The sequence below is a fragment of the Labeo rohita genome, chromosome 10, assembly GCF_022985175.1.
Source record: "Labeo rohita strain BAU-BD-2019 chromosome 10, IGBB_LRoh.1.0, whole genome shotgun sequence".
In the NCBI taxonomy this organism is placed as follows: domain Eukaryota; kingdom Metazoa; phylum Chordata; class Actinopteri; order Cypriniformes; family Cyprinidae; genus Labeo; species Labeo rohita.
In genome coordinates, this window is record NC_066878.1 from 4,033,747 (window position 1) to 4,050,657 (window position 16,911).

General features: G+C 34.2%; 1 protein-coding gene across 1 annotated transcript in view; it reads right to left on the bottom strand.

Moving 5' to 3' along the window:
• The window catches only part of LOC127171990 (reticulon-4 receptor-like 1), a 145,073-nt gene extending 129,183 nt beyond the window's left edge, over positions 1–15,890 (bottom strand). The window contains exon 1 of the mRNA XM_051120994.1: positions 15,379–15,890. Coding sequence (XP_050976951.1) covers positions 15,379–15,391 — 13 coding nt within the window. The 5' untranslated portion in view covers positions 15,392–15,890. The remainder of the gene's footprint in view (positions 1–15,378) is intronic.
• Between the last annotated feature and the right edge of the window lie 1,021 nt (positions 15,891–16,911).

Genomic DNA, 16,911 nt, shown 5'->3' on the forward strand with positions numbered 1-16,911 from the left:
TGTGACTTTATATCTCACAATTCTGGCCTTGCGTCTCACTGTGACTTTATATCTTTCAGTTTCAACAGTATTTTTCTCAGAGTGCAGGTATTTCTTGTTTCAAACTTCCGCTCATAATTTCCTTTCTTATTTTGGTGGAATTGGGTTTCCATACATATGACTTTGTTTCTTGGAAGACAAGAATGTTTACAAGAAAAAAGCAGTATTGAAGAATGTTCACAAAAGATTGTTTGAAGAATGTTTACAGAATATATCACCATAAAAGAAGCATTAGGTTATTAGAATTAACCAGAACTAAAACTATAAAAACATTTTTTGTCAATTGAAGTAAAGCTGAAATAAAATATAAATATTAAATGAAAAGGGGGGAAAAACATTAGAATGAAGTAAGTTGAAGTTAAAGTACTGAAATTACTACCTGAAAGAAACTAACCCTAAATGTTAATATTTAAAAATTGTAACATTAAAAACAAAAATATAGCTGCAATTAATGTGCATTAATGTATTATGCATTATGTAGCAAGCCTGTAACAACCTAAATCAATGATTTAAAATAAGCATTTTTGGAAAATCCAGGTAATTTACCATAGAAATATTATATTGTTTAATGTTTATGACTGTTAAAGCACCAGCTGTCCTTAAAACTTTGCAAGCTTGTTTAGAATCACCTGTCACATGTGCTCACCAGGTTTTGTGACATTTTGAGTTTTACTTTAGGCTTTTTTGGGTTAAATATGGACAGGCCCCCTTTCTAAACGACCCCATTATAGCTTCCCAAGGGGGTAAATTTAAACTTTTTTTTTGATAATTATTGACCTAAAGAGTCCAGAGAATTGTACTGCAGTGTTTTTTTTTTCCAGACTGAGCAAAAAACCTAGGACTAGTTCACAAAAGTATTTTTTTTTTACATCTTCTCAATCATTTAACAAACAATTTGATTGACAGCAGTGGTTCTAGAGGCAAAGTTGTCCGGAATGAGCAGTTCTATCATATGATATGAATAACGCTTGTCTGTGCGAAAAAAAAAACGTGCAACGTACAATCGTTTACGCCTGTAAAAAATGTGATATTGCCCCCCAGCGGCCTATTTCTTTCAAATTTCTCACAAACATTTGTGGCCGTGAGACAGGCCCACCGAGTTTCGTTCTGATCAGCCTCTGTTAAACTGCTCAAAAACTTCGTCGGCCAATGGCAACCATGTTTTTTTGAGATATGCAAATATCCTTATAGACACTTGTGCAAAAGTAGGTTTTTCAAAAAATCCAAAATACCCAAAAATGTAACCAGGCTCATGATCAAATAGTTTTGTCTGGCGTAAACCAAGGATTCTAATGACATAAAACACTTGAGCCTGCAACTGGTTTAGGATTTACTAGTGATTTCCTACTTTTGATCGCTGTAGTGCCCCCATCAGGCCGATTTGGGCGGAGTACTACCATCCCTCCATGTTTCAAGTCTATACTTGAACAATCAGTTTTACGTGGAGATCGCTGATCAAGTTACGCCCTTAATCCCGTGAATTACTCAAGTGTATTTTAAATATGACTGGCAAACGATTAATCGCGATTAATCGCATACAAAAGAAAAAATTTGGGGGTGTACTATACCTTTAACATCAGCAGAAAAGACCGTTTACAGCTTTTGTTACCTGAGTAAACATTGTGCTTTGGTATTACTTGCTTTCTGTTCTAATTGGTGTGATAGTTTATTCTATTGCTTTCTTTCTTTCTCCTCTCTCTCTCTCTCTCTATTTGTCCTGGCTGGTATTCTTCTACAAAGGATGCTCTCCAAACCAACAGAGCAAAGCTTGAAATGGCTGATACCTGTTTACCTAACAACACTTACTCTCCTCCTGCCTTCCTTCTCTGCAGAGGCTTTAGCCTGTGAGCCTCTTTTTTTGACAGACTAACTCAACGGGGAAGAAAACATAAAACAGCATGAAATTTCACACAAAATGATAACTCCAAGCTGAAAGTATAAACAAGGATTTTTCACTGTTTTCATCTGGAAAGTAAAGAAATGTTTTTCAAAGCTATGATATAACAGCAAATCATTTAAAGGATTCGGCACACGTGTATGTTCTGTATCTTAAAATGCACTTCTTATAAAAGCAGCACATACATCTAAATGCAAGAGGTAAAAATACAATCTGGCATCCTTCACATTAAGTCCTACAAATGCTTAAAGGAGAAGTCCACTTCCAGAACAACAATTCACAAATAATTTGCTCACCCCCTTGTCATCTAAGATGTTCATGTCGTTCTGTCTTCAGTCATGAAGAAATTATGGTTTTTGAGGAAAACATTTCAGGATTTTTTTTCATATAATGGACTTAATTGGTGCCCCGATTTTGATCTTCCAAAATGTAGATTAAATGCAGCTTCAAAGGGCTCTAAATGATCCCAGCCAAGGAAGAAGGGTCTTATCTAGCGAAACAACCTGTCATTTTTTTCGGAAAATAAAAATTTGTATACTTTTTAAGCACAAAAGCTTGTGTAGCACAGGCTCTGGGATGCACGTTCACGTACTATTGAATCATGTCGAAAGTGTTTACAAAGCAAACGCGAAGCGAAAGACTAAGAAAGTGCAAGTAAGTCAAATGCCGTTTACAAACAAAAAGGTACAATAATGTTCGATGAATCTGAGGTTGTAGGAGAAAATAACATGTTTTTCAACATACTCTACCTTTTTGAGCTGGAGTACACAGATGATGAACTTGTGATTCGAAGACATTATTCGTAGTAGTAATGTGAAGTTTGGATCATTTTACCAACTCGGACCGTCGAGTCTCGTTCAGCAAAATGAATGAATCTTTTCTCGAGTCAGTTCGTTTGTTTTAGTGAAATCAGCATTCACGTGACAGCCCCATAAGATGAACGATTGACTCGAAAAACCCGAAGACTTGAAACAGTGAACTAATTCCAGTACAGAACCTAACAGGATGTTGCACATGCGCGACTGAACGAATCACTCCCTGAGACGCCTCGTTCTTCCCGAGTCACATTAAAGATTCGTTCAAAATGAACAAATCATTCATGAACAACCCGTGGACGTGCATCCCTGAGCCTGTGCTACACAAGCTTTTGTGCTTAAAAAGTATACAAATTTTTATTTTTCGAAAACAATGACCGATCGTTTACCTAGATAAGACCCTTCTTCCTCAGCTGGGATTGTTTAGAGCCCTTTGAAGCTGCATTTAAACTATATTTTGGAAGTTAAAATTCGGTACATTATATGGAGAAAAATCCTGAAATGCTTTCCTCAAAAACCATAATTTCTTTACAACTGAAGACAGAAAGACATTAACATCTTGGATGACAAGGGGGTGAGTAAATTATTAGTAAACTGTTGTTCTGGAAGTAGAATTCTCCTTTAAAGACAAAATGATTATGTGGTTTCTAAAAATAGTATGCATTCAAACAAGACAGACTAAACATCCATATTGCGCTATATGTCTTTGTGTGCAGGTTTAAGAAGTATCACAGTCAGATACATCATCATCATTGGACTGTCAGGTCAGATCCTCCGGCTGCGCACCAGCTCTGGCACCAGCACTAGCGCCTGCCTAAGGCTCCACTGGGGAAAAGCAGCCTGAACACTACCTGACAGGCTGCCCGGTCCTAAGGCAAGAAGGTAACGCATGCCCTAAAATACAGGTTGAAAAATAAGCAGGCAGTTCTATAAGCTCTGTGCGCTTTGCTGTGGTAGCCGTCTCTGTTAGCTCGGTGTCAGGCTGCATCAGGAAGCGCCTGACAAGACGAGTGAGATCGAAGGAAGAGAGGAAAAGATGCCACAGAAAGGGACGGTCCTTTCCTCGTCTTGTCTCCCAAAATAAAACATGGCCAACACTCAGAGCGACCTCTGACATGCTAGCCGCCGTTATGGCAGCGAAGAACGTCCTCTCATATTATTTCCACGAGCTAATTTTATGTGAAGTCCGAGATGTGTTTGAACACATCTTTACGTCATGTCTCAAGGAAAGTGAAGGCTGCCATGTCAAATCACTGATCTGGATGGCTCCTGTCAAACGCTCTTGATCTTCAAGGTGTGTATTTTCTCCTGACTTCAGTTGAGATACAAACGTCTGGGTGGAAAAGGGGGGTAAAACACACGCGCCAGATCCGACGTCCTTGTTCTGTCTTTTAACAGACTGTGATAATGAGCGCTCAATTTTTAAACTGTCGGGATCAAGGCGAAGCTCTCATCTTTTCTGAATGCAGTAAATCATTTAAGAGCCTCATGGACAAAGTATTCAGTTCAGATGGTGCAGTTCAAATGAGCACATTCTGTATTTTAACTCACCTTCATTAAAGCAATTGGGAAGACTTCAGAGCGACCAAAATGGTCCAGCGATGTTCATTATGTAAGTTTGTGATTATTATCATGTGAGGTACGCAGAGGCATCGCTAGACCAGGGTTGAAGTGGCTGAATCCTTTAAGGGTTCTTTTAGTATTATTAAAATTTTTCATATTGGTCGGGGACTATATTTTATTCATTTTTTTAGTTACATGCATTTTTTTGGCCTTGCAAACTTGCATTTAAATGCAAATTCTGCTTAAATTATAAATGTGAATAATGTATCTTAAAACAGATTAATTTAAAACAAAAAATGTATGTAAAAATATGTATATTGTTTAAATATAAAAAATATTTCATATTCATAATTTATTTTGTGCTAAAGCAAGTGAAAATAAAAATCTGAACTAGTAGTAGAAACAAATCATTAGTTGTTAAGCCTATAAAATCACAAATGTCTCATATTCTAGAATTTTTTGGACGTGTAACTGATTTTTGGAGGGTCTATTTTTGGTATTTATATAAACTGTAAAAATATATATATTTGTTGAGTCAATATAATTTGTTACCTAGCTGCCTTAATTTTATGTTGAATGAACTCAAATATCTAAGTTGTCACTTAGTACAACTTAACATTTCAAGTTAACTAAACTTTTTTTTTTTGGAGTTGACTGAACTTAAAATGTTAAGGCAGCCGGGTAACAAATTATTTTAAGTTGACAAATTGTTCTTTACAGTGTGTGTATATTGTATTATTTATATTATAGTGTTTTTTAATATTTTGAATTAGCTTTTTGGCTTCACTGTAAAAAAAAAAAAAAAAAAAAAAAAAACACAATTTCTTGAGTCAACTTAAAATATTTTGTTACCCTGCTGCCTTAAAACTTTAAGTTCAGTCAACTCAAATAAGTTTAGTCAACTTAAAATGTTAAGTTGACTAAACTAAAAAAATTGGTTTGTTAAACTTAAAAGCTGTGTTTGTTACCCAGCTGCCTTAAAATTGTAAGTTGAATCAATTCAAATATCTAAGTTGTTACTTAGTAAAACTTAACATTTCCAGTTGACTAAATTTTTTTTGAGTTGACTGAACTTACATTTTTAAGGCAGCCAGGTAACAAATTATTTTAACAGCATTAGTTTTTTACAGCATTTTTATTTTCTTTAATTTTAATAATTTTAGTGCTGTATTTTCCAGAAAATTAGTTACATTTGACAAAAATTGCACAGATAAGACATTTTATTATTATATTCAGAAATAATGTAATATACTGGCAAATAAAACAAAATGTACAAACATTATACGCTATAAACATGTATTTTAGTTCACTCCAAAACAATACAGAACAAGAATGAAAAATGTTAGTATAAAACAAACTATTTGTAGTGGCATTCATCATAAACATCATTTATTGTAAACGCCAAGCCTAAACTAATTTATAGTGAAAATTAAAACTTACGATCTGTGGGAAATGCACTATGTACATAAACTTAGGCTCACATTCCTCTCATACAACACAAATATGTGCTTTGCATGCTTGACATTAATTGCATTATATAAATCGCTTTGGAATATAAATTGTAGCACATTTCAGCTGATTAAAAATGTGACTTATATTTCAGAAAATGCAGTGCTTTATTTCAGGCATGTTTTTTAATTTTAAGTTTTTTAGCTTATATTTATAGTTTGATTTAATTTCAGAATTATATATATTAATATTTATATATTTAGTTAAAAATAACAAACTGTTCTGGACAACCCCAAATGTTAAAAACATAAAGGTAAGGAACATAAATAGCTTTGACCCTGAAAAATTGCTTTACAGCCCTAAATGGTCAAAAAATTATATATTTATTATATAATTATATTTATATTTATATACCTTAAAGTCCCTTAGCGGAAAAAAAAACTATGCCAACCAAGGAGTCAGAGTTTGGCTAGTTAACTGGTAGGAATCAAAATTATAAGAATTTTCTTTATTGACGACCATTCAGTTGACAGAACTGTCATTTGTCTTATTGGTCTGGCGCTATATTTTACATTTGTTTTTTTGAGACATTTAAATGCAAATTCTGCTTAAATTTATAAATGTGAATAATGTATCATAATAAAACATTAATTTAAAATAAAAAAAAACATGCAATTATAATAGGGTCAGAAATTAACTTTTCCATTAAGGGGCAATATTTGCCCCCTGGAATTGATTTCCAACGGCAATATTTACTTTTGTGAGGGCAATTTTTGTTATGACTTTATTATTATAAAAAACATATGTTGTTTTTAATGTCAAATACTATTATGACAAAAAACATTATTGTAGATTATACTGAAATAATGATTATTAATATCAATATAGAAAACAATATAAAACATTTTTGTTTTGTTTTGGGTCACATTCTGGCTTCATAGACAGACTCAATGACGTTAGACAAGGCACAATTTATGCAAAAACTCCCATTTAATCACTGAAGCTACGAAATTATTCTTTTATTTACATCGTATCTACACTGTGTTGTTTATGATGACTAATCTAAGTGCCTCTAATTGGCTCATTTTTAGCACGGACTAATCTAAGCGCCTCTGATTGGCCAATGCATTCCTAAGTTCAACAGAAATGTGTTTGATTGGTTATAAGGCTCAACGCTGCACAAAACAGCGCGTAAAAGCAATCTGATGCAGTATGAGCAAATCTAAATGTAATTCTGTGAAATGACACTTTTCACTTAATTGTGCAGGGGCATTTTTTGTCTTGAATTTTTGGGGCATTTTCTTTATTTTGGTGGCATTTTTGCCACAAGCCCTTGTTAATTTCCGACGCTGAATTATACGTTTAAATATAAAAAATGATTTTGTATTCAAAATTTGTTTTGAGTCTTATATTTTGTGCTAAGGCAAGTGAAAATCTGAACTAGCAGTAGAAACAAATCCTTTCTTGTTGAGCCCTGAACTTATAAAATCACAAATTGTTTCATTATATCGTAGAGCTTTTTTGGGCGTGTGACTGATTTTTGGCGGGTCTGTTTTTAGGGGTCACATCAGGGTCCTGCGCCAGCTGAGAAACCACCTGAGGTGAATGAGAATGGTAACGGACAGCTTTCTCCAGGTACTACAGACCTGCTTGTTTTGACCTTTACGTCTTTCATGTCAAGTAAGGTCCCTGAAAGTTATAGGCATTTGACAAAGAGCCGGATCATTTTCTACCTTCACCCCCAGCTCGCTTGACTCCAAGTTATTAAAATGGAAATCTTATGCAGGAAGTACTCTTCCTCGCTGTACAAACACCATTCAGCGGTCAGGGAGACAGCTAGCTGACAAGCACAAACAGAACCCGGCATCGTGCCTCGCCGTTTCCAAAGGGAGCTCACGTCACAGATGACCTTTTGCCGTACGGTTCGCCTCTTCTCCCGTTAATACATCATTAATCTCTCAATAGGCGGTGACACGGCAGACCTCTGCCGAAAGATTATTGTTTGCTTTTTCTCTCGTTGACTCCTAATTATCATCAGCTAATGACCGCGCCTTCCTACCCTTCAGATTTAATTAACACTCCAAAAAGAAAGAGAGGGCCAAATGTTTGCTGAGAGTTTGGGTTAATCATCTGTATGACACAGTAAAGGGGTCAGACTTGGCCGGGATCTATTTTTATGATTCTAGAAATACTAAATATGAGCATACTGTGGTGATTATCCTGCAGTGAGGTGAACGGCAATGAATAAAAACATTTTCAAGACGATGTGACATATATACAAATGAGTTTATGGCTTTGCCCTTTTCTGAACAACATTTTTAGAGTATGACTCAGTGAATTATGTCACTAAAACTGCATTTACCCATATAATTGTGCGATTTTAAACCCTTTATATATTAATGAAAACATAATGGAAACAAAATTGCGACATGGCTTAGTTTGATTCTCAAGTCTGCAATTTAATTCAAATAATAAATGTGCCATTTGTTTTAGAGTGAAATACAGCAATTTTATTATATATGATCATTTTACAGTTGTGCTGTAAAAATAATGGTAACACTTCACAATAAGGTTCCTTAGTTAACATTAGTTAACTACTTTAGTTAACATGAACTAAAAATGACCAATACTTCTACAGTATTTTTTAAGCTTAGTTAATGGTCATTTCAACATTTACCAATGCATTATTAAAATCAAAAATTGTGCTTTTTAGTTAATGCAATGTGAATTAACAAACTAACAATGAACGACTTTCATTAACTAACAATAACAAAGATTAATAAATACAATAATGTATTGTTCATTGTTTTTTCATGTTAGTTATTACATTAACTAACATTTATACGGAACATTATTGTAAAGTGTAACCAAAATGATGATTATGATAATAATAATAATAGTTGATGTTGTTGTTATTATTATTGTTGTTGTTGTTGTTGTTGTTTTGTGCTCACAATATCTAATTAAATACTCTCTTGAATACTATTTTATTTATGTTATATTGAAATATTAGAATATTTCTCTTAAATACTATTTTTTTTATTTGACATTGAAATCTTAGAATAGTAATATTTCTTGTTTTGTGTAATATTTTTTTAGTACTAATAATTACTATTATTATTATTATTATTATTATTATTATTGTTGTTTTGTGCTCTCAATATCTAATTATTATTTATCTTAAATACTATTTTATTTGTTATATTGAAATATTGGAATATTTCTCTTAAATACTTTTTTTTTGACATTGAAATCTTAGAATAGTAATATTTCTTGTTTTGTGTAATATTTTTATAGTAGTAAAAATAACTATTATTATTATTATTATTATTGTTTTGTGCTTCCAATATCTAATTATTATTTATCCTAAATACTATTTTATGTATTATATTGAAATATTAGAATATTTCTCTTAAATACTGTTTTTTTATTTGACATTTGACATCTTCACAAAATTTCACGCAATAAACTGTAGAAATAGAGAGTATATTTTACACTCAGAAATACATTATACTATATTAGTGTTGGTAATTCAATATTTATTAAACAGTAGAAAAAATTTAAATCATATAAAAATATGTTGAAAACAACTAACTTTCAGGTTAATCTCTGTAAATTTAGGGTTTTAATTAGTTATTCACCATATTAAAGGGATAGTTTACCCATAAATACATATTTTGTTATTATTTATGCACCCTTGTGTCTTCCTTTGGATCACAAAAGAAGATATTTTATAAATGTCCTTTTTTTATACAACTTTTTATGCAAAAAAAAAAAAAAAATTAGGTGAACTATCCCTTTAAGTGTTATGATTTCTCACATAAATTTTTCTAAACGCTGCAAAGGTAAGTTATATGCAACATTATTTATGCTTTAAGATGTAAAGCTGTTGCTAACATATCAATTTATTTCAGTACACAATATGTCTTTAATTGTGATCACTGAGATGACTCCCGTTGCAATCAAATTAGTCACATATGAAGGTCACTGGCTGTACATAAGACCTGTTAAACAATCATTTACCGCCTTGTAATCACTTCCAAATTAAACAGTCACTTACAGCTCTATTTTAGTGAACACAGAGTGCTTTCCACATGCTAATGGTTGGCCACATGCAGCATGCATGCCTCCAGCCACAGACACCTACAAACATAGAAATGCTTAGAAATTATCGAGCGAGGACTCGCACACTTGCACTGAATCATCATTAAGAGTAGGTTCGCAATCTGGCGAGAACGAGAGATTTTCTCCACCACAGGTGGGGGGGCTGTACGTGTCTCCATTTCTTTCTGGCTGCGTGTGAAATCTCTGACTAAACGAGCTTTCAACTGAACGAGCTATTAAAATGGGCCAACGAGCCGCACCGGCTCACTGCCCAGCCAGTAGCACTTTGTATGGTAAGTAGCCTCCTGTTTCCTGCCTGCGCTTCAGCCAATAGATTTTTTTGTGTTTCAAACCTTTATTTAATCTGAGCAGCTTCTACTCCGAGGCTGAGGATCGCACGCAGGTGGAGGGATAATGGAAAAAGAGGTGCCATATTGTAGAGAACCTGGAGCAATCTGGGGTTAAGAGAGGGTATCGCAGAAGTGGGCAGAAAAAGAAACAGGCTCATTATGGCAAGCAGCTACTGGGCCTCCTGCTGCTTCGAATCCACGCTCTCACCTGCCAAAAAAACAGGCGCCTTTTGGCCCTGCAGAATCATCTTGTCTACATTTAACAGCTCTATCTTATGGTTCTGTGCGAGTTCGATCAAGCTCGGAAACAGCATTAAGGAAAGAAAGCATGAATTTGGTCATTTGTCACTTATAAAAACAGCACAGCTTTCCATACATGGTACAATTGTGAGTAGGCCTGTCAAACGATTAATCGTGATTAATCGCATACAAAATAAAAGTTTGAGTTTGCCTAATGTATGTGTGTATACTGTGTGTAATTATTTCGTATATATAAATACAAACATATTCATGTATATATTTAAGAAACAATTACAATTTTCTTGTACATTCTTTTGTGTATTTATATGTGTGACCCTGGACCACAAAACCAGTCTTAAGTCGCTGGGGTTTATTTGTAGCAATATCCAAAATACATTGTATGGGTCAAAATTATTGATTTTTCTTTTATGCCAAAAATCATTAGGAAATTGAGTAAAGATCATGTTCCATTAAAATATTTGTAAAATTCCTACTGTAAATATACTAAAACTTAATTTTTGATTAGTAATATGCATTTTTAAGAACTTAATTTGGACAACATCAATGAAAAGCTTATTTATTCAGCTTTCAGATGATGTATAAATGTCAATTTTGAAAAATTGACCCTTTTGACTGGTTTTGTGGTCGAGTGTCACATATACATAATAATTACACACAGTATACACACATATTATGCAAACTCAAACTTTTATTTTTTATGCGATTAATCGTGATTAATCATTTGTGAGTTAAAAGAGAAGTCCACTTCCAAAACAAAGATTCACATATAATGTACTCACCCCCTTGTCATCCAAGATGTTCATGTCTTTCTTTCTTCAGTCGTAAAGAAATAATGTTTTTTGAGCATTTTTCTCCATATAATGGACTGTTATGGTGCCCCGAGTTTGAACTTCCAAAATGCAGTTTAAATGCGGCTTCAAACGATCCCAAATGCGGTTGTAAACGATCCCAGCTGAGAAAGAATTATTTTCAATTATTTTTATAATAATAATAATAATAATACAATGTATGTACTTTTTAATGTCAAACGCTCATCTTGTCTTACTCTGCCTGGACTGTTTTTTTCCAGTTCATGACAGTTAGGGTATGTCGAAAAACTCCCATCTCATCTTGTTTTACCTTTTTTGTTAAGAGTGTTTGATCTGCTTTGCATGTTCACTTTGCAAAGACTGTGTCGGTACTTCTGCAGCGATGTAGGATGATTTTGAAATGATTTTTGAAGTTGAAGGAGAAAATACGATTGGAGTTTTTCAACATACCCTAACTGTCTTGAGGCAGAATACACAGAGTTCAGGCAAAGCAAGACAAGACAGGCGTTTGAGATTAAAAAGTATTTAAATCGAATTTTTAAAATGAAAATAACCAATCATTTCGCTAGATAAGACCCTTCTTCCTTGGCTGGGATCGTTTACAATTGCATATGGGATTGTTTGAAGCCACATTTAAACTCCATTTTGGAAGGTTAAAATCAGGGCACCACAGCAGTCCATTTTTTGTAACGACATGAGGGTGAGGAATTAATGACAGAATTTTAATTTTTGGGTGAATTATCACTTTAACGTTAAAAGCTGAGAACCAAACTGCGTGTGTATCAGTATATTGGATCCGTGCATTCCGTCTTAAAGTGAAAGCAGACGAATAATAAACCCAGTGTTGTCAAAAAAAAAAAACTCCCTTGACTGAATAACGTTAGTAACTTTAATAAGGATTAATCTATAATTAATTTATACAGTGAAGACTATTTGATAACTTTATTACATTTCTATACCTGAAAACCTATTTTAGACCTACCTAAAAAAAGACCTGTTTATTTATTTGTGTCTTTAGAACGAAAAGAAAAGCACGTAGCCCTTTGAAATGGGTCTTTATTATGGCAGCAGCAGGTATGCAATATAATTTTAAAATGTGTATTACATACAGATATATACATATTTTGTATAATTATATACAACTGTAGTGCGTCTATTTAAACAGGAGATTTAAATAATCAAATAATAAATAGGATTATATGTTATAAAATATGCTTGGAATAATAAGACATTTTACATAATAATAAGTATTTTTAAAATACATTCACACAATGAATTTTATTTATACTAGACAATCATGTGACTAGCTTCTCCACTGTGAATAAACTGCCATCTGAATCCATGATTTTTATCACTGAGGTGATTTTAAAATTTATTTTTACAGACGTCCATATGAGAAACAATTACTGTACAAAAAGGGCTTTTGTATTTATTTTCTGCTATTGCTTGTAGTTTTGGTTTTAAGTTTTAAGAGCTTTATTTTTCTTTTTGTATATATTTTTTTACACTGTAAAAGTGTTTGTGCTGCCCTAAAATTTTAATAGTACACATAGTACAACTTAGCATTTCACCTTGACTAAACTTAAAATTTTAAGGCAGCATAAACACTTTGTTTTAAGTTAAAACAACTTTTTTTACAGTGTACAGTAATGTATTTTTTCGACAACATGAATACCTCATTTTTGTTTCCTTATGAGGATTTACACTATATTTTACTCATTCCACTTTTTTTTTCCAATTATTAATTTTTCTTTATTAAAAAAAAAAAAAAAGTGTATTTTTTGTTGTGATTTGTACATTTCAGATAAATGTTCATGTTATATATTTTGGTTGCATTTGCAAGTCAATAAAAATCTAACTGCTTTTGTAAAATAGGTACGTAATATCTTAATATAGATATATTTATCGATATACTCCTGATTTATGTAATCATATCAAGGAATTTTTGAGGTATCGGCAAATATCATATTGCTGGGTATGAGAATAGATATCATATATTGTGATGAACGTCTGATTTACGATCATTTATCTATCTATCTATATCTGTCTATCGTTCTGTATGTCTGTCTATCTGTTTGTCTGGCATCTCACTCCATCTCACACGCCAAGATCATGAGTTTTATTCCCTGGGAATGTGCAAACTGATATCAGCCAGTTGCATAAATCTATAAAAATCTAATATGCTAAATTCCCATATGCCATCTGAGACTAAATTAGCCACTTAGCCACTTAACGCCATTTTAATTGGAATTTTGTTGATCTATAGCATGTCACTAGTCAAAAACCCATAAGCAGTAAAACCACATGCTATCTGATGTAGACATACAGCTTTGCTGTAAACACATCTGTGCTGCTCGTCATTATTATGCATTCAAGACCCTTTTCTCTACCCCGGGGGATGTAAGCATAGACCCCTACCGCTAGGAACGGCAACAATAAACAGTCATAACTCCTTATCATTTTATTGTCTGTTATTGTGTGTTTGCATTGAGGAGGGGCTCAGTGCCACAGCTGATGCAGAATGCTTTAAGCACACAAACAAATCCCCCCTCTCTCTTTCTCCATCCCATCTTTTGCCTCAACTCAAACCCACACATTCTTTTGTAATGAGAAGAAAATGAGGAAGCAGTTCCCAGAGCAGGCTGGTTTGAAGCTGCAGGCTGAGCATTAGTAAAAGTGTTATGACTCCGCTGTCACTCCTCAGAAGAAAAAATAACCGGATGGAGGAGGGCTTTTTTTTTTTACTTCTTTCTCTTTTTTAGGCAGGTACACGATAGCAGAATAGCAGGTGCCAAAGCCACGGACAAAAAATATGCAAATTAAAATAGTTCTTGCTGATATTGAAAGATATTTTAATTAAAACTGATGTGTGTGGGGGTAAGGGGACGGGGTTTTGCACCCACAGATATGTCAAAAACTGTCTTGTGAGGACATGAAGTGTATGGTTTTCATTTGAAATGAGCAAAATAATATTTTGCTTCCCATCTAATGACAACTAGTTTCTTTGAGGGTTAAGTTTAGGGTATCGTTAATATCATTACCTTAATATAAAAAAAATACTGAGTCTATAAGAGGTTTTTGCTTGTACTTCAAAGATCTGTGTAAATGTACACATTTGAAAATACAGTAAAACAGTCAAAACTGTTGTGGAAAGACATTTGAAGTGGTAATGCAACAAGTTTAAGTGAGGGTTAATTTTAGGTTTAATATAGCCTAGTAAACATCGTTTTAGTATAAAATCCATTTAGTCTCTGAGGTTCTTACAATGGTAGCTTCAGAAGTCTCTGTGTGTGTGTGTGTATGTGTGTGGGCACTTCAAGAACACTGAAATTACCCAAATATTATCATCTAAAATAATTAGCTACAACTAATTACAACAAGAAAGAGAGAATCATTCGTAAGCTTAAACGCACAGCAAAAATGTCCCAAAAAACAGTGACATGCATGACTTCCTAACAAAGGTAAAACAGCACCTCTCTGTGGACATACTTATTGTTGATCCATCAAATTTCATGACCTGGATGTTTCCTGAATTATTCTGTACAAGATTTGTTTTGATATCTAGACAGTACCAGCATATTTCGATTTTGTGTCCACATATTATATATGACACATATTGAGTACTGATATTTACAGGAAAATACACGCATCTATAATTTCATGGTGTGTGTGAGTCTGAGGCAGCATATAAGAGTTCACAAACACTGGTCCCATGGGCGCCTGTCGCCATGCAGCGCCTCTCCAGTCTTAAAAAAGATCAGTAACTTAGTGTTTTACTAGTACTAGTTAAGCACAAGCAGTAAGTAAGCTCTAGTTGTCAGCTGCAGTGCGGCATCGCTTGTCTATTTTTAAGAATAATATTACGTGCTGTGTATTAATATTTCATCGGCGCAGAGTGAAATGCTTAAAGAGGCAGACAAACCTGAAACTAACCTGGTTAAAACCTCATAAAGAGTTTCTGATATATAAACTAGGATGCGCGTGGAAGAGTCACTCGTGGAATGAATAGAAATGTAACCTACTTTCGGCATCATGCATCTGCTTGAGCTGCACCAAAAACGCAATTATATAATCTAAAATGTTGATCTTACCTCGTCGGAACATCCTGAAGGTGCGGTGATGATGCGCTGTACTTTATCCCACTGTGATAGTCAAAATAAACGTCTCATCTTTAATAATCCGTGTCATATGTGATAAAAGTTTGATCTGTTTTAATGATCTTCAAACGATCCACGGCAAATGCAAATTCTTAACTCTTGACCCTTGGTCTCAGGTATCGATTAAGATGGAAAACAACATCGCCGACATGGAAGGCTCACAATCCCCGATAACTGATCACTCCGAGAGATGTCAACCCAACCAAAAATGTTTCATACAAGCTTCAATTAGCACTTATAACTGCCGCAAGAACCTTTCAGATAGCCATAACAAGAGCATTTAAAGTTTTACAATATCAGTCGATGTGACGGGAAACAAGCCTTGTGGTATTGTATACCACTTAAACGATGAGTCAAATGACTGTTCTGGTTAGAAACTGCGTTTGGATGCCAGAGATGCTCGGGTGGTTAACGGATGACAGGCGCCCGTGTCTCTTCAGGAGTCGGGAAGCTGGAGCACTACGGGAGGGAGGTGTAGGGGAGGGTATTTGCGATGCCCGATTCGTGAAAGAACCATTCTTATGAATCGGATCTTTCGTAGTGAATCATTGAACGGCTCACAACCGAATCAGTTCGAGCGGTTCTTGAAAAGAGAACCGTCTATTTCGCATTCGTAAATAGTTTGAGTGACAGAGTGAAAAGTAATTAACTTTAACGGATACATGTTTAAAAATAAAACGTACTGTTTGTGAGTTAATTGTATTTCGGTTTTAATATCATCACTATTTCATTAAAAAGTGCAAAAAATATCAAAATGGATTTTAGTAGGTTATGAAACTGAACTGGGAGACGTTAAATTGCAATAAGCACCCTAACTAATAAAACGTAAAACCGTAATAAACAGTCATGTCTGCCCACATATGCGTTTTATAGCATGTAATGTTCCACGAGTGAATGTCAGGGAGCGCGTAATGACGCAGTTACGTTGTGACGTATTAAAAGAATCTCTGAATTGTTTCTTTTGAGCCGTTCTTTAAAATGGACAGTTCGAAAGAACCGATTAGCAGAATTGAGTCAGCGTCACTAGAGGCTATAGGACCGAATGAAAGACGGAGTGAGAGAGACCCTCTCCGTCTCACTTTCATTCTAAAAAATGTTTCCATCCTGCTTTCTCCTCCTCAGACAAACCTGCATCTACGAGAAAATCTAATATGTGTCCGTTCGTCTCAAAGCCTGCCCAGTGTTTTCTTTCTGAGCAAATGAAAGTACCTGTCTGCTCTCACTTGCCCTCTGACGACGGAAAGATAGGAGGAGCGATCGTTCCTTATTTTAGAGCTTTTGTTTTCCAAGGTGAAATCTTAAGAAAAATGTCCACTTAAGTTGTATAGCTATCGTGAGTGTGGAGAGGTTTTAGTTTATAATTAGTGATATGTTCTTTAAAAGTGCCTGCATTTTGTGAAACGTTTTTGAGTGTGTTTGACCGTGATAGTGTGAAGTACATAAGGAAAGAAAGATTTATTATATTGC